Here is an 18,589-nt window from a genome sequence, read left to right on the forward strand (position 1 = left end):
CTTTTGATGATATAACAGAGCGTAGATAGTGAAATCCCCAAATTCCTTGCAATAGCTGGTTGAGAAATGTTGTTCTTAAACAATTTGCTCACGCATTTGTTGACAAAGTGGTGACCCTCGCCCCATCCTTGTTTGTGAATGACTGAGCAATTCATGGAAGCTGCTTTTACACCCAATCATGGCACCCACCTGTTACCAATTAGCCTGTTCACCTGTGGGATGTTCCAAATAAGTGTTTGATGAGCAGTACTCAACTTTATCAGTCTTTTTTGAAACATGTTGCAGGCATCAAATTCCAAATGAGGTAATATTTGCAAAAAACAAAGTTTTCCAGTGTGAACATTAAGTATATTGTCTTTTTCAGTCTATTCAATTGAATATAATTTAAAAAGGATTTTCAAATCATTGTATTCTGTTTTTATTTACCATTTACACAACTTCACTGGTTTTGGGATTTGTAGTAAAAGTGAGTTTCTTTGCGGACGCAGTTGCCTGGAAATTGTATATTGAAGAGGGATGATCATCTGGTGACAGCCATCCAAGCACATTCAACCTCTTTATTAACACTAATACACACACACGCACACACACACACACACACACACACACACACACACACACACACACACACACACACACACACACACACACACACCTTGTATTTGTTACCTTCTTGGGACCTCCGAAAAATGCCTACCTCTTTAGGACCACCCTTTCTAGGTATATAAAGATGTGTATTTACAACATTAATAATATATACATGCTATGCACATATTAATATGGTGAGCTTTTAGTTAATTGTATTTTTTTTGTAATTGGTTTTTAATCTTCATTATTTACTTCAAGTTATTATAGTATGTCTCTATATACATATTTATATGTAGAAATGTATATAATTAATTTAGGCCAAAGGGGGCACATTTCAGTTTCTTACACACACTTGTTATTTCATATGTTGGCCAGAGGGGGCGCACTTCAAATTTTTACACACACTTGTTGTTTCATATGTTGGCCAAAGGGGGAGCACTTCAAATTGTTACACACACTTGTTATTACATATGTTGACTAGAGGGGGAGCACTTTTAAAAGAGACACAGTCAATTTGAAAAAATCCTTCCTTTTTGGGACCACCCTCATTTTGATAGATGTCACCAGCAGGGGTGCAAATGAGACATTCTCTATTAGATGCAATGTTATCGGGACCATGATTTTGTTCACCGCTCCTCATATGGAAGGTAGTTTTCCTTGTTGGTGTCTCAAGAAGGGTAGAAATACAAGAACACACAAACACACACACATTTGTGTATTTTATACCTTCTTGAGACCTGAGAAAAATGCCTACCTCTTTAGGACCAGCCTTTCTAGATATATAAAGATGTGTATTTACAACATTAATAATATATACATACTATGCACATATAAAAATGGTGAGCTTTTAGTTAATCTTTTCTATTTTGTTTATAATTGGTTTTTAATCTCCATTATTTACTTCAAGTTATTACAGTATGTCTCTATACACATTTATTTATTTTAAATTTTTATTAATTGTGGCCAAAGGGGGCGCATTTCAATTTCTTACACACACTTGTTATTTCATATGTTGACCAGAGGGGGAGCACTTTTAAAAACGACACACAGTCAATTTGAAGAATCCCTCCTCTTTGGATACCACCCTCATTTTAATAGATGTCACCAGCAGGGGTGCAAATGAGACTTTCTCTATTAGATGCAATGTTATCGGGACCATGATTTTGTTCACCGCTCCTCATATGGAAGGTAGTTTTCCTTGTTGGTGTCTCAAGAAGGGTAGAAATACAAGAACACACAAACACACACACATTTGTGTATTTTATACCTTCTTGAGACCTGAGAAAAATGCCTACCTCTTTAGGACCAGCCTTTCTAGATATATAAAGATGTGTATTTACAACATTAATAATATATACATACTATGCACATATAAAAATGGTGAGCTTTTAGTTAATCTTTTCTATTTTGTTTATAATTGGTTTTTAATCTCCATTATTTACTTCAAGTTATTACAGTATGTCTCTATACACATTTATTTATTTTAAATTTTTATTAATTGTGGCCAAAGGGGGCGCATTTCAATTTCTTACACACACTTGTTATTTCATATGTTGACCAGAGGGGGAGCACTTTTAAAAACGACACACAGTCAATTTGAAGAATCCCTCCTCTTTGGATACCACCCTCATTTTAATAGATGTCACCAGCAGGGGTGCAAATGAGACTTTCTCTATTAGATGCAATGTTATCGGGACCATGATTTTGTTCACCGCTCCTCATATGGAAGGTCGTTTTCCTTGTTGGTGTCTCAAGAAGGGTAGAAATACAAGATCACACACACACACACACACACACACACACACACACACACACACACACACACACACACACACACACACACACACACACACACACACACACGCATAAATTATACACACACATTCTTGTATTTGTTACCTTCTTGAGACCTCCGAAAAATGCCTACCTCTTTAGGACCACCCTTTCTAGATATATAAAGATGTGTATTTATAACATTAATAATATATACATACTATGCACATATAAAAATGGTGAGCTTTTAGTGAATCTTTAAAAAAAAAAAATTGTAATTAGTTTTTAGTCTTCATTATTTACTTCAAATTATTACAGTATGTCTCTGTACACATTTATTTATTTTAAATTTTTATTGATTGTGGCCAAAGGGGGCGCATTTCAATTTCTTACACACACTTGTTATTTCATATGTTGACCAGAGGGGGAGCACTTTTAAAAACGACACACAGTCAATTTGAAGAATCCCTCCTCTTTGGATACCACCCTCATTTTAATAGATGTCACCAGCAGGGGTGCAAATGAGACATTCTCTATTAGATGCAATGTTATCGGGACCATGATTTTGTTCACCGCTCCTCATATGGAAGGTCGTTTTCCTTGTTGGTGTCTCAAGAAGGGTAGAAATACAAGATCACACACACACACACACACACACACACACGCACACACACACACACGCACAAATTATACACACACATTCTTGTATTTGTTACCTTCTTGAGACCTCCGAAAAATGCCTACCTCTTTAGGACCACCCTTTCTAGATATATAAAGATGTGTATTTATAACATTAATAATATATACATACTATGCACATATAAAAATGGTGAGCTTTTAGTGAATCTTTAAAAAAAAAAATTGTAATTAGTTTTTACTCTTCATTATTTACTTCAAATTATTACAGTATGTCTCTATATACATATTTATTTTTTTTAAATTAATTGTGGCCAAAGGGGGTGCATTTCAATTTCTTACACACACTTTTTATTTCATATGTTGACCAGAGAGGGAACACTTTTAATAGCGACACAGTCAATTTGAAAAATGCCTCCTTTTTGGATAACACCCTCATTTTGATAGATGTCACCAGCAGGGGTGCAAATGAGACATTCTCTATTAGATGCAATGTTATCGGGACCATGATTTTGTTCACCGCTCCTCATATGGAAGGTAGTTTTCCTTGTTGGTGTCTCAAGAAGGGTAGAAATACAAGAACATACACACACACATTCTTGTATTTGTTACCTTCTTGAGACCTGAGAAAAATGCCTACCTCTTTCGGACCACCCTTTCTAGATATATAAAGATGTGTATTTACAACATTAATAATACATACATACTATGCACATATAAAAATGGTGAGCTTTTAGTGAATCTTAAAAAAAGAAAATTGTAATTAGTTTTTAATCTTCATTATTTACTTCAAGTTATTACAGTATGTCTCTATATACATATATATATATATTTTAATTAATTGTGGCCAAAGGGGGCGCATTTCAATTTCTTACACACACTTGTTATTTCATATGTTGACCAGAGGGGGAGCACTTTTAAAAGCAACACACAGTCAATTTGAAAAATCCCTCCTTTTTTAATAACACCCTCATTTTGATAGATTTCACCACCAGGGGTGCAAATGAGACATTCTCTATTGGATGCAATGCTTTTCCCGTATTGGGACCATGATTTTGTTCACCCCTCCTCATATGGAAGGTACTTTTCCTTGTTGGTGTCTCAAGAAGGGTAGAAATACAAGAACACACACACACACACACACACACACACACACACTTACACACATAGCTCTCATGAAACGTCTCAACTGCAAACGTATACATTTGATTTTTTTTTTTTTTTTTTTTACAGTAATGCATTAATTATTTTTCCTAGTAATTGATTATATTTATTAAAGAGTCTTTAATATAGTAATTCCATTACTTTTTTTTTGGTAAAGTAACGAGTAACTATAATTTATCACATCTTAAAAGTAATTGTTTTGAACAGCTGACTACTATAACATTTTTTATTTAGTGCAATGACAATTAAGATCTATTTTATTCTATTTAGGAATGACCAAACAACAACATGTCTTCCCATAAACACATTGGGGGAAACAATGGTAAACTGTGGTAATAGCAACAGGTGCACGGCGACCTTGAAGATCCTCTCGGGACTCTCCAAGGTGTCACATGACAGGAAGAGATAGTCTCTTATTAGCAGCTCTTGCCATGGTGACAGCTCATTGAAAGCCAACGTTAGGATGGACGTGAAGCGTCTGACATCTGAAACATGACAGTTATTACGCGACGATTATTAGTAGGTCTCCATGACACCCACACCGCCTACATTTCAACATTTGACACCCGTGTCGACTTGCCCAGGCTTTAATTAAGTCCGATCTAGTGCACAGGTTATTAATTGCTGACATTGTCATGATTAAACAGGCATGATTTATTGCCACATCAGCTGGCGAGGTAAGTGGAGTGTATCATCTTGTCCTTAGCAGCCGTGTGTGTGTTCTTGCAAGCAGCCTGAAGTTCTTGATATACGACCGACATTAGGAGGCCATGTAGCAGATGGCCAATGCAGGAGACAATTATGACAATTACAGCCTGGCAGTACTTTTTCTGCACACAGACTCATTCGTCAGAAGCTTTTACTGACACCTACTATATAATATGATATAATATAATATACAAACATAATACAAACCCCGTTTCCATATGAGTTGGGAAATTGTGCTAGATGTAAATATAAACGGAATACAATGTTTTGCAAATCCTTTTCAACCCATATTCAATTAAATGCACTACAAAGACAACATATTTGATGTTTAAACTCATAAACTTCATTTTTTGTTTGCAAATAATAATTAACTTAGAATTTCATGGCTGCAACACGTGCCAAAGTAGTTGGGAAAGGGCATGTTCACCACTGTGTTACATGGCCTTTCAGCATTGTCTTGCTGAAATAAGCAGGGGCGTCCATGGTAACGTCGCTTGGATGGCAACATATGTTGCTCCAAAACCTGTATGTACCTTTCGGCATTAATGGTGCCTTCACAGATGTGTAAGTTACCCATGTCTTGGGCACTAATACACCCCCATATCATCACAGATGCTGGCTTTTCAACTTTGCGCCTATAACAACCTGGATGGTTCTCTTCCTCTTTGGTCCGGAGGACACGACGTCCACAGTTTCTAAAAACAATTTGAAATGTGGACTCGTCAGACCACAGAACACTTTTCCACTTTGTATCAGTCCATCTTAGATGAGCCCAGGCCCAGCGAAGCAGACGGCGTTTCTGGGTGTTGTTGATAAACGGTTTTCGCCTTGCATAGGAGAGTTTTAACTTGCACTTACAGATGTAGCGACCAACTGTAGTTACTGACAGTGGGTTTCTGAAGTGTTCCTGAGCCCATGTGGAGACATCCTTTACACACTGATGTCGCTTGTTGATGCAGTACAGCCTGAGGGATCGAAGGTCACGGGCTTAGCTGCGTACGTGCAGTGATTTCTCCAGATTCTCTGAACCCTTTGATGACATTACGGACCGTAGATGGTGAAATCCCTAAATTCCTTGCAATAGCTGGTTGAGAAAGGTTTTTCTTAAACTGTTCAACAATTTGCTCACACATTTGTTGACAAAGTGGTGACCCTCGCCCCATCCTTGTTTGTGAATGACTGAGCATTTCATGGAATCTATTTTTATACCCAATCATGGCACCCACCTGTTCCCAATTAACCTGCACAACTGTGGGATGTTCCAAATAAGTGTTTGATGAGCATTCCTCAACTTTATCAGTATTTATTGCCACCTTTCCCAACTTCTTTGTCACGTGTTGCTGGCATCAAATTCTAAAGTTAAGGATTATTTGCAAAAAAAAAAAAAGTTTATCAGTTTGAACATCAAATATGTTGTCTTTGTAGTGCATTCAACTGAATATGGGTTGGAAATGATTTGCAAATCATTGTATTCCGTTTATATTTACATCTAACACAATTTCCCAACTCATATGGAAACGGGGTTTGTATAATAATATGAAATTCATCAATGGAGCTTTTTACTCACTTGCATACTGCTTAAAATGCTCTATGTCAAAAGTCAAAAGTCTTGAAACAATATAAAAGTATTTGATCTTTTCTTACAAAATGTATACGTGTTCACATCCACAGGAACCACATGGGTTAGCCTACTCTATACAGTATTTACAACCTTACTGGTCAAATCAAATCAACTTTATTCACTTCACAGCCACAGACGGTCCATTTAGTTATTGACATTATTGACAGATTACCAAAAGCGCCTTATTGCAGTGAAACTTGCCAAGGCACATGTAACCAAACATTATAATAATAATCATTTCTACAACTTTTATTTTTTTGTGATAGAGTGATTGGAGCACATACTTGTTGGTCACAAAAAACATTCATGAAGTTTGGTTCTTTTATAAATTTATTATGGGTCTACTGAAAATGTGACCAAATCTGCTGGGTCAAAAGTATATGTACAAACATGATGGTAAAAGTGATAGCAAATAAGCAGTTAGTGAAAATAAAAAATAATACAGAAATGACAATGAGCATTATTACACTACAAATGAAGCAATACAAATACCAATAGAAATAGCGCTATTGATAATGAACAATACCAATAATTTACCTTTATTATCAACAATACAGTTGTTCAAATGCAACAATACATATACGTAATGATAACTTGAGATACGAAAGAATGCAGAAAAATGGAGGGGGAGAAAGAGAAGCAACCGATATTAACCTTGTAGATTGTTATAGTAACAATAGGTTAAGCTTTGTCAGTGTGCCATGTGTTATACCCAGTTTACCCTAGGGCAACAACGTTAATATATGTTTGATGATTATGTGCATGAGTGTACGTAAGTATATGTACAGAATGTGTGTATGCGTTTGTACAGAATGTGTATGTGTATGTTTGTATAATGAATGTGCGTGTGGATGTACGAACTTTGAGTATGTAAATATGTACTGTATTTGTGTATGTATGTGGGAGCGTAGATACCTATGTATGTATGTATGTGAGTATATGTGGATTTGTATGTACAATATATTCGACTCCCAGTGTGCGTGGGAGCCAGAGCACGGCCCCGGTCTCCCCGAGAGCCCAACCCACAAACAGTAGGTGTGGTGCCCAGGGAACCAGGGACCACGCCCCTACGCATCCAAGCCGGCCAGCGACAGGAACCCCAGATCCACCGCGCCGCCCACAAGGGTCAGCAGCAGGACGCAGACAGACGCAAACAGCAGAGGACAAAGCACGAGAAAAGCAGGGGATAGCCATACCCCAAGCCAGCGAGAGACCACACCCAACACGGGCAGAAAGGCGAGACGCCCCGCCCAGGGGGCCCAAAGAATCCCCGCAACCGGACGGGAAGACCACCCCCACTCCACCGGCAACCGGGCCCCCACGAGCCCACCCCCCACCCCCGGAGAGCGCGGCGAGGCCATCCCCCGGCCACCCCACCCAAATCGGCCGCCGCAGGACCACCCGGCACGGGGCCACGGGAACCACCGACCCCACCCGCAGGGACCCCAACGATGGAGATGGAACAACCAGCAACCGCCCCGCCGAGGTCCCCCCCTAGGAGAGGGGAAACATTTAAAAATAATATTAATAAAATATATTAAAAAAAACAACAAAAAAAAACATTTTTTTTTAAAAACTAAAAGAAGATCACAGACATGCTGACACACAAGGTCACTACCCCAGCAACTGGCCGACTCGCAGCACCTCGGAATACCTTGCAGCACCAAGATACCACAATAGACGCAGGGACTAGACCCAGCAGGCCCCAACCAAGACGGGCACCCGGAAGGGATGGACAGTGGGACCCAGGAGCTCCAGACACACAGTTCGCATGCAGAAGCCTGAGGTGCCGACCCCCGCCTGACAGGCAGGCCCAGAGCGCACCCCCAGAAATATACATACATAAACATGTACATGTACATGTACACATACACATATATAAACATACATACACATATGTACACATACACACACATATATATATATATATATATATATACATATACATATATATATATATATATATACATATATATATATATATATACATACATACATACATACATACACACACACACACACATATATATACATACATATACACAGTTTGTCAGCCCCGACAACCACCAGTCACAACATCAGCCACACCCCTGCACCAGACCTAGCAGCCGCAGGCGCCCACACCACAAACAAACGGCAGCAGAAACAGAAGCTGCAATACCCCTAGACAGCCAGCACCACCCAATTAAATCAAAGCGATCAAAAAAACTGCGACCGGCAACCACACGCCAACAGGATCACAGAGACCAGCCAGCGCCAGCCCGCCAGTCAGCCCAAACGCCAACACGCAAACAAGAGACACCAACACCCCATCCCAAACCCGCACAAACACACCACCTCCCAAATAAACCGAGACACATCATCCAGACCAGACATGGGGGCCGCGCCGCCACCATATTAAGTCACCAACAGAGACCCCACAGCGCAGGGTCGGGCCACACGGGCACGGACCCCACCCAACAGGAAGTGAGACCCGTGCGACGCCACACACAAATAAATAATACGATTTAAAAAATAATTAAAATAAAAAATAAAAAATAAAATAAGTAAATAATAAAAATAAAAATAATAAATACATTAAAAATAATAATAATAATAAATGAATAAAAGCCTGGCAGGCCACCAGACCGCAGTCTGCGCTGGCCGACGAGGCAATGAGGGGTGCGCCGAACCCCAACCCCCCCATGCATGTGTACAAGGCCCCCAGAGTGTCTACTGTGTAGTTAAAATTAGGAGGTCAGCCGTTACAGCCGACCTCCAGTCCCTATTGATGTGTGTACTGTAGCGTGAGTGAGATATGTATGCTTGTGGGAACTAATAATGCGATTAAAATTGGGGGACATCAAGGTTATGGTGGGTCCCAACCAAGTCGAGCCCCCCAAATCCTAAGTGTCTAATGTGCAGCTAAGATTGAGGGATGGACGAGCAGGGGACAAGACAGGAGGACTGGAGCCCCATAGGAGGCATCCTCATCCCCCCCGCCATGCCTCCCCGCAGGACAATCCCCCAAAGTCTTATATATGTGTGACTGTGTGTGCTATAAGTAGGAGGAGTAAAGGGCCCGGACATCCCCCCCCATATGGCCGAAACATACAGCAATGTTAATATTTGCTTACATGTCCCTTGGCAAGTTTCACTGCAATAAGGCACTTTTGGTAGCCATCCACAAGCTTCTGCTTGAATTTTTGACCACTCCTCTTGACAAAATTGGTGCAGTTCAGCTAATTGTGTTGGTTTTCTGACATGGACTTTTTTCTTCAGCATTGTCCACACGTTTAAGTCAGGACTTTGGGAAGGCCATTCTAAAACCTTCATTCTAACCTGATTTAGCCATTCCTTTACCACTTTTGACGTGTGTTTGGGGGTCATTGTCCTGTTGGAACACCCAACTGCGCCCAAGACCCAACCTCCGGGCTGATGATTTTAGGTTGTCCTGAAGAATTTGGAGGTAATCCTCCTTTTTCATTGTCCCATTTATTCTCTGTAAAGCACCAGTTCCATTGGCAGCAAAACAGGCCCAGAGCATAATACTACCACCACCATTCTTGACGGTAGGGATGGTGTTCCTGGGATTAAAGGCCTCACCTTTTCTCCTCCAAACAATAACAATTTCTGTTCCATCTGACCACAGAACTTTCCTCTAGAAGGTCTTATCTTTGTCCATGTGATGTCAGATGAAACAAAAATTGAGCTGTTTGGCCACAACACCCAGCAATATGTTTGGAGGAGAAAAGGTGAGGCCTTTAATCCCAGGAACACCACCTACCGTCAAGCATGGTGGTGGTAGTAATATGCTCTGGGATGTATTTACATATTACATAAAAGTTCATCTATTTTATTTTTTAATATCAAATAGTTGAAGTCAGTCAAATTATTTATATTGATTTTTTGTAATTTAAATTTTCAGATTTTTTTTTTCCAATGATAATACAATAGTATTTAAGTATCCATAATAGCAGCAGAGGTGGTGGTGAGGGGCTGTAACAGAAAACAATTGAGAAGCACTGATTTACGGTAAAAACAACGGTACTTTTACTGTGAAAAACTGGCAGCTTAATTGACAGAATTATACTGTTTAAAAACAGTGGTCGTTTTTAACAACTGTAAATTGTTACATAAAATATATCGTAACTGTTACAGTGTACAATTTTGATGGATAACGTCCTTTGAAATCATAGGTCAAGCAGATATTTAAGTATAAACTTTTATTTTGACCAAAACAATGTTGCAATATTGGATACTATTAGTTTAAGAACCGTATGGGATTTCATGCAATACATATATTTTTACTTTCAAAATGGAAAAAAAAAAAATGTTGTAAGAAAATATTAGGTATTTTATTGTTATTTCAGGCCAACTAAAATTATCTGGCGGGCCAGTATAGTGATTTACACTCTATATATTACTCTACTCTTTAACAGCTTATTTTGCATCTCGGCTTTCATGAAATATCAAACCAAATCATGACAATAGTTAAGGTCATTCTAAAAATTAAGACTTCTCAAATATAATTAATCCCACTCATCAGTGTTTGAGTAGACAGGACCTGTTAAGTAATAATAAAAAAAATATATAGAAAAAATGGTTATTTTCTATAAAATCTGCACATTTTTATTGTTGATCCTCCACATAAGAGGTCTTGTTTTTTTTGTTTTTTTTAAATTGTATTTTTCTTAGTTTTTTACAAGAACGGACTGCATGTTAGGACATTAATGGTCGTGGAAGCCCGGCATGGGGAATGGTCTGGCAAACCCTTCCACGCGCTGGCGCAGTTCGGCAATACGGGCCACCGTCTCCGAGTCCTCAAGCAGGAAGTTCTTAAAGTCTTGGAGCTTTCCTGCACAGGAACAACAATACAACATTTTTTTTTTTTTGTATTTCTATACTTGTTGATCTTTTAAAACAAGCTTTCGCCTCACTCACCTGTCTTTTTCTTCACATCGAAAGCAATCTGGAAGCCCTCGTCCATTAACTCCACCACTCGCACAAAATCCTCTTCTTTGAACTGCCTAGAAGTCAGAGCGGGAGCGCCTGGAACACATGAACCACATTCTCAAACCAGTGCCAAAACTTATTTTTCGACACTTTTCTAAATAAAGGGGACCACAAAAAAAATAGCATGATTGTCTTTATTTGAACAAAAAAATCTTAGGGTACATTTAACATATGTTAATTATTGCAATTTAGTCCTTAGATAAAATAGTGAATATACTAAACAACTTGTCTTTTAGTAGTAAGTAAACAAACAAAGGCTCCTAATTACAAACCCCGTTTCCATATGAGTTGGGAAATTGTGTTAGATGTAAATATAAACGGAATACAATGATTTGCAAATCCTTTTCAACCCATATTCAGTTGAATGCACTACAAAGACAAGATATTTCATGTTCAAACTCAAACTTTTTTTTTTTTTCCAAATAATAATTAACTTAGAATTTCATGGCTGCAACACGTGCCAAAGTAGTTGGGAAAGGGCATGTTCACCACTGTGTTACATGGCCTTTCCTTTTAACAACACTCAGTAAACGTTTGGGAACTGAAGAGACACATTTTTTAAGCTTCTCAGGTGGAATTCTTTCCCATTCTTGCTTGATGTACAGCTTAAGTTGTTCAACAGTCCGGGGTCTCCGTTGTGGTATTTTAGGCTTCATAATGCATCACACATTTTCAATGGGAGACAGGTCTGGACTACAGGCAGGCCAGTCTAGTACCCGCACTCTTTTACTATGAAGCCACGTTGATGTAACACGTGGCTTGGCATTGTCTTGCTGAAATAAGCAGGGGCGTCCATGGTAACGTTGCTTGGATGGCAACATATGTTGCTCCAAAACCTGTATGTACCTTTCAGCATTAATGGCGCCTTCACAGATGTGTAAGTTACCCATGTCTTGGGCACTAATACACCCCCATACCATCACAGATGCTGGCTTTAAAACTTTGCGCCTATAACAATCCGGATGGTTCTTTTCCTCTTTGGTCCGGAGGACACAACGTCCACAGTTTCCAAAAACAATTTGAAATGTGGACTCGTCAGACCACAGAACACTTTTCCACTTTGTATCAGTCCATCTTAGATGAGCTCAGGCCCAGCGAAGCCGACGGCGTTTCTGGGTGTTGTTGATAAATGGGTTTCGCCTTGCATAGGAGAGTTTTAACTTGCTCTTACAGATGTAGCGACCAACTGTAGTTACTGACAGTGGGTTTCTGAAGTGTTCCTGAGCCCATGTGGTGATATCCTTTACACACTGATGTCGCTTGTTGATGCAGTACAGTCTGAGGGATCGAAGGTCACGGGCTTCGCTGCCTACGTGCAGTGATTTCTCCAGATTCTCTGAACCCTTTGATGATATTACGGACCGTAGATGGTGAAATCCCTAAATTCCTTGCAATAGCTGGTGGAGAAAGGTTTTTCTTAAACTGTTCAACAATTTGCTGACGCATTTGTTGACAAAGTGGTGACCCTCACCCCATCCTTGTTTGTGAATGACTGAGAATTTCATGGAATCTACTTTTATACCCAATCATGGCACCCACCTGTTCCCAATTTGCATGTTCACCTGTGGGATGTTCCAAATAAGTGTTTGATGAGCATTCCTCAACTTTATCAGTATTTATTGCCACCTGTCCCAACTTCTTTATCGCGTGTTGCTGGCATAAAATTCTAAAGTTAGTGATTATTTGCAAAAAAAAAAAAATGTTTATCAATTTGAACATCAAATATGTTGTCTTTGTAGCATATTCAACTGAATATGGGTTGAAAATGATTTGCAAATCATTGCATTCCGTTTATATTTACATCCAACACAATTTCCCAACTCATATGGAAACGGGGTTTGTAGTCTGCTGACATATGCAGTAACATATTGTGTCATTTATCTACCTATTATTTTGTCAACATTATGAGGGACAAACTGTAAAAATTGATTATTCATCTACTTGTTCATTTACTGTTAATATCTGCTTATTTTCTGTTTCAACATGTTCTATCTACACTTCTGTTAAAATGTAATAATCACTTATTCTTCTACTTATCTTATCTTCTGATACTTTACATTAGTTTTGGATGATACCACACATTTAGGTATCGATCTGATACCAAGTATTTACAAGATCATACATTGGTCATATTCAAAGTCCTCATGTGTCCAGGGACACATTTTATACAAACATAATATAAATAAAATATTTTTTTTTTGTGATACTAAAAAATATCGATGTAATCATAGTAGTATCGAATAGTACTTGGTATCATTACAGTGGACGTCAAGTGTAGATCTACCCATTTGTTTACATTGTGATGCCGGTGAGCTATTGTATCCTCCCACGGTGTGTAGTGAAGCATGTTTAGCTATTCCTCGTCCTCCAGTGATAATGCTACTTGTAAGAAACTTACTTTATTCGTCGCCATAGACACCAGGATTAGTGATTTAGAAGTAGCTAAAACACTGCCGACTGTGGATGGATGTTAGCCATGTCTTAAAGTCCCTCTTCCTGTTTCAGTGTTTTAACTTCACCTTTATCTTTACTTTTTAAGCCAAAATGCGTCCGTTCTCCCTTTTTTGTCTACACACTGTGTCTGCTTGTAAGTACTCTGTGTGTGCGCGCTGCCGAACATGCTCCTCTGCTCTTAAAACCAGCAGTGTCACGACGTGTCACGACGACGCCTGTAAAAAAAAAAATAAAAAAATGGCGAACCGGTACTTTTCAGAGTATAGTACCGTTTTTGATTTATTAGTACCGCCATACTATACTAGTGCCGGTATACCGTACAACCCTAATAGATATAATGGCAACTTTATCTCTCTTCACAAGAGCAAAGTTATTTCCACTACTGTCAGGAGTTGCTAGCTGATACATAGAGCCATAACTTTGTGAATATACGGTATGTAGGGTTTATTCGATGGCGGAACCAATGATGGCTCTGCACGTGTTGCGGTGTGGGACATTAATGATCGATGCACACTGTCACAGGAAAAGGAAGTCCCTTTCACGTTGCCAAGGTAACCCACCCGGAAGGATTTATTTACCCCTCTAGTGAATGCGGCCAATGAGGTCCCCTTAAAGCAATCCTCCTTGCTCCTAAATATTCCAAAGTTGGCTTTATTATAAGAAAATGGAAGAGTTTGGGAACAACAGCAACTCAGCCACCAAGTGGTAGGCCACGTAAACTGACAGAGAGGGGTCAGCGGATGCTGAAGCGCATAGTGCAAAGACTTTCTGCACAGTCAGTTGCTACAGAGCTCCAAACTTCATGTGACCTTCCAATGAGCCCACGTACAGTACGCAGAGAGCTTCATGGAATGGGTTTCCATGGCCGAGCAGCTGCATCCAAGCCATACACCACCAACATGACCGTGCATCAGTGCACAAAGCAAGGTCCATAAAGACATGGATGTGGATGAACTTGACTGGCCTGCACAGAGTCCTGACCTGAACCCGATAGAACACCTTTGGGATGAATTAGAAGGGAGACTGAGAGCCAGGCCTTCTCCACCAACATCAGTGTGTGACCTCACCAATGCGCTTTTGGAATGGTGTAAAATTCCTATAAACACACTCCGCAACCTTGTGGACAGCCTTCCCAGAAGAGTTGAAGCTGTAATAGCTGCAAAAGGTGGACCCACATCATATTGAACCCTATGGGTTAGGAATGGGATGGCACTTCACGTTCATATGTGAGTCAAGGCAGCTGGCCAAATACTTTTGACAATATAGTGTATGTGTGCTGTATGGTATCATTTGCTTAAGTCGAAAGTTATTTGAGTCGTAAATACATGTTTTATAGTCTCTATGAGAATCATCTTGTGTTGTATTGTATTGTAATCATATATTTTGTACAGTTCTCACGACATGCTCAACATCATTACATGCCTGTCGAAAAAAGGAACATTTGGTCTGGTACTTTCCACTGGAGGGAGTAACACTACTTTGACCGGGAGTGGAAATCCCAGCATAGTCTGTTACCTACACTAGTGTTTTTCAACCTTTTTTGAGGCAAGGCACATTTTTTTCCACTAAAAAATCCGGAGGCACACCACCAGCAGAAAACGTTAAAAAATGAAACTACATCAGGTCGTCGTGCCTTATTTTGAGTTTGTTGTTGTTTCCAGTGTGTAGTGCTTTAGTTCCTGTCTTGCGCTGTTATTTTGGTGGCCCTTCCTGTTTTGTTGGCGTTTCCCTGTAGCAGCTTCATGCCTTTCTTTGAACGCTATTCCGCGCACCTGCTTTGTGTTAGCAAACAAGGCTATTTAAGTTGCTGCTATCCTTCTTTGTGTGAACATTGTTGATTGTCATGTCATGTACGGATGTACTTTGTGGACGCCGTAAGTTTTTGCTGTCGTCCAGCATTCTGTTTCTGTTTACCTTGTAGCCAGTTCAGTTTTCCTTTCGTTTTGCATAGCCATTGCCTTTCGTTCATTTTTGGTCTAAGCGTTAAATACCTTTTTTACCTGCACCCTGCCTCCCGCTGTGCTCTGCATATTGGGATCACAACAAACCATCCTCGTCTCACCCGACACATTCCGACTTTTAAAGTTAAAGTTAAAGTGCCAATGATTGTCACACACACACTAGGTGTGGCGAAATTATTCTCTGCATTTGACCCATCACCCTTGATCACCTCCTGGGAGGTGAGGGGAGCAGTGAGCAGCAGCGGTGGCCGCGCCCGGGAATCATTTTTGGTGATTTAACCCCCAATTCTAACCCTTGATGCTGCGTGCTAAGCAGGGAGGTAATTGATCCCATGTTTACAAAGTAATTAACTACCTGCTGCCACCTACTGACATGGAGTATTACGTGGTTACCCTGCCGAGTTTTACACAGCACAGACACTAAGCAACGGCACATTATTTGCAGATTATAATTATTGATTTGCCAAAAAATGTTTTGGGACCAATTAGGTGAAGTTGAATAATTTCCACGTTACCTTTTAGGTTATTTATTTAAAAAATACGCTTCGAGATCAGCGACAGGTGCGTAGATGGCCCACCTGGGCCTGCTTATCTAATCACCTGTCGCTCTGTTAAAAGGCAGCAGCCAGGGAGGAGAGAGGAGTTGGAGGTGGAGCGAGAGCGAGAGAGAGAGACCAAGAGACACTTGCTGAAAAGCACAAACAAAAAGACTTATTGAAAAATAAAACCTAACCCTGAAACAGAGCTGTCATGTCGGTGATTGGTGGTCCGAGGAACCCGGAGAGAAGAAACCTCCACAGTGCTTATTGTCAACAGGTTATTAGCATAAATGTCACTAATTCCTGTTTCATTCAGTCCCGTTACTCATATTCGGCTAAGGAATACCAATACAAATAACGTTTAAATAACGAAAATGAAACAAAGCCTGATATGGGCCAATGCACATTGAGCATTTCAGTTTCTTTATTTTTTAATTTAGATTTTTTATGAACCCTTATCTCACCAGGATAAAACTTGAGTTTACACACGCTTTCGATTGTTCCGGCCAAAACAGGCGACAGAACGAATGGCATCAACTCAGTGGAATGTCCCATGTAGTGCCATTCAAATGGTGAGATGTGTACTTGCAACTCAGGGTTCGTACACCTTTTCCATGGCCAAATTCAAGCACTTTATAAGGACTTTTAAGATACATTTTCCAGTTTTCCAGTACCCTTCAAAAGGCGAAAACCATCCATCCATCCATCCATCTTCTTCCGCTTATCCGAGGTCGGGTCGCGGGGGCAGCAGCCTAAGCAGGGAAGCACAGACTTCCCGCTCCACAGCCACTTCTTCCAGCTCTTCCCGGGGGATCCCGAGGCGTTCCCAGGCCAGCCGGGAGACATAGTCTTCTTAACGTGTCCTGGGTCTTTGCCTTCCGGCTCAGCTCCTTCTTCACCACAACGGATCGATACAGCGTCCGCATTACTGAAGACACCGCACCGATCCGCCTGTCGATCTCACGATCCACTCTTCCCTCACTCGTGAACAAGACTCCGAGGTACTTAAACTCCTCCACTTGGGGAAGGGTCTCCTCCGCAACCCGGAGATGGCACTCCACCCTTTTCCGGGCGAGAACCATGGACTCGGACTTGGAGGTGCTGATTCTCATCCCAGTTGCTTCACACTCGGCTGCAAACCGATCCAGTGAGAGCTGAAGATCCTGGCCAAGGGTGATGGGTCAAATGCAGAGAATAATTTCGCCACAACTAGTGTGTGTGTGACAATCATTGGTACTTTAACTTTTAACTTAACTTCCCGGGCATGATGGACCGATGAACCACTGTCCTCTTGGCGGCGACACAGAGCCACATGACAACAACCTAATGTGAGGGCTCGTGCAAAGCCAAAAGATCAATCGTGTAGCTTTTCACTTTTAAGGAAACTTATTTTATTTTTTTCCATTTTATAATTAGCCTATTGAGTCAGACTGCCGAGAAATATGATGAACACTTCCAAGCATTTCACCCAAAAGTTCTTTTTCAAACTTTGAAAACACAACAGGATAGTCAAACCTCGGATTCAGGAGGAACAGTGTGGTTTTCGTCCTGGTCGTGGAACTGTGGACCAGCTCTATATTCTCGACAGGGTCCTTGAGGGTGCATGGGAGTTTGCCCAACCAGTCTACATGTGCTTTGTGGACTTGGAGAAGGCATTTGACCGTGTACCTCGGGAGGTCCTGTGGGGAGTGCTCAGAGAGTATGGGGTATCGGACTGTCTGATTGTGGCGGTCCGCTCTCTGTATGATCAGTGTCAGAGCTTGGTCCGCATTGCCGGCAGTAAGTCGGACACGTTTCCAGTGAGGGTTGGACTCCGTCAAGGCTGCCCTTTGTCACCGATTCTGTTCATAACTTTTATGGACAAAATTTCTAGGCGCAGTCAGGGCGTTGTTGGGATCCGGTTTGGTGGCTGCAGGAATAGGTCTCTGATTTTTGCAGATGATGTGGTCCTGATGACTTCATCTGGCCAGGATCTTCAGCTCTCACTGGATCGGTTCGCAGCCGAGTGTGAAGCGACTGGGATGAGAATCAGCACCTCCAAGTCCGAGTCCATGGTTCTCGCCCGGAAAAGGGTGGAGTGCCATCTCCGGGTTGGGGAGGAGACCCTGCCCCAAGTGGAGGAGTTCAAGTGCCTCGGAGTCTTGTTTACG

The 18,589-nt window shown here is 40.7% G+C and overlaps 1 protein-coding gene across 1 annotated transcript in view; it reads right to left on the reverse strand.

The window, feature by feature from the left end:
• Window positions 1–10,680: 10,680 nt before the first annotated feature.
• The window catches only part of shmt2 (serine hydroxymethyltransferase 2 (mitochondrial)), a 115,652-nt gene continuing 107,743 nt past the window's right edge, over window positions 10,681–18,589 (reverse strand). The window contains exons 11-12 of the mRNA XM_061937731.1: window positions 11,414–11,521; window positions 10,681–11,327 (exon numbers count right to left, since the gene is read on the reverse strand). Coding sequence (XP_061793715.1) covers window positions 11,200–11,327; window positions 11,414–11,521 — 236 coding nt within the window. The 3' untranslated portion in view covers window positions 10,681–11,199. The remainder of the gene's footprint in view (window positions 11,328–11,413; window positions 11,522–18,589) is intronic.

This window comes from Nerophis lumbriciformis, linkage group LG03, assembly GCF_033978685.3.
Source record: "Nerophis lumbriciformis linkage group LG03, RoL_Nlum_v2.1, whole genome shotgun sequence".
NCBI lineage: Eukaryota > Metazoa > Chordata > Actinopteri > Syngnathiformes > Syngnathidae > Nerophis > Nerophis lumbriciformis.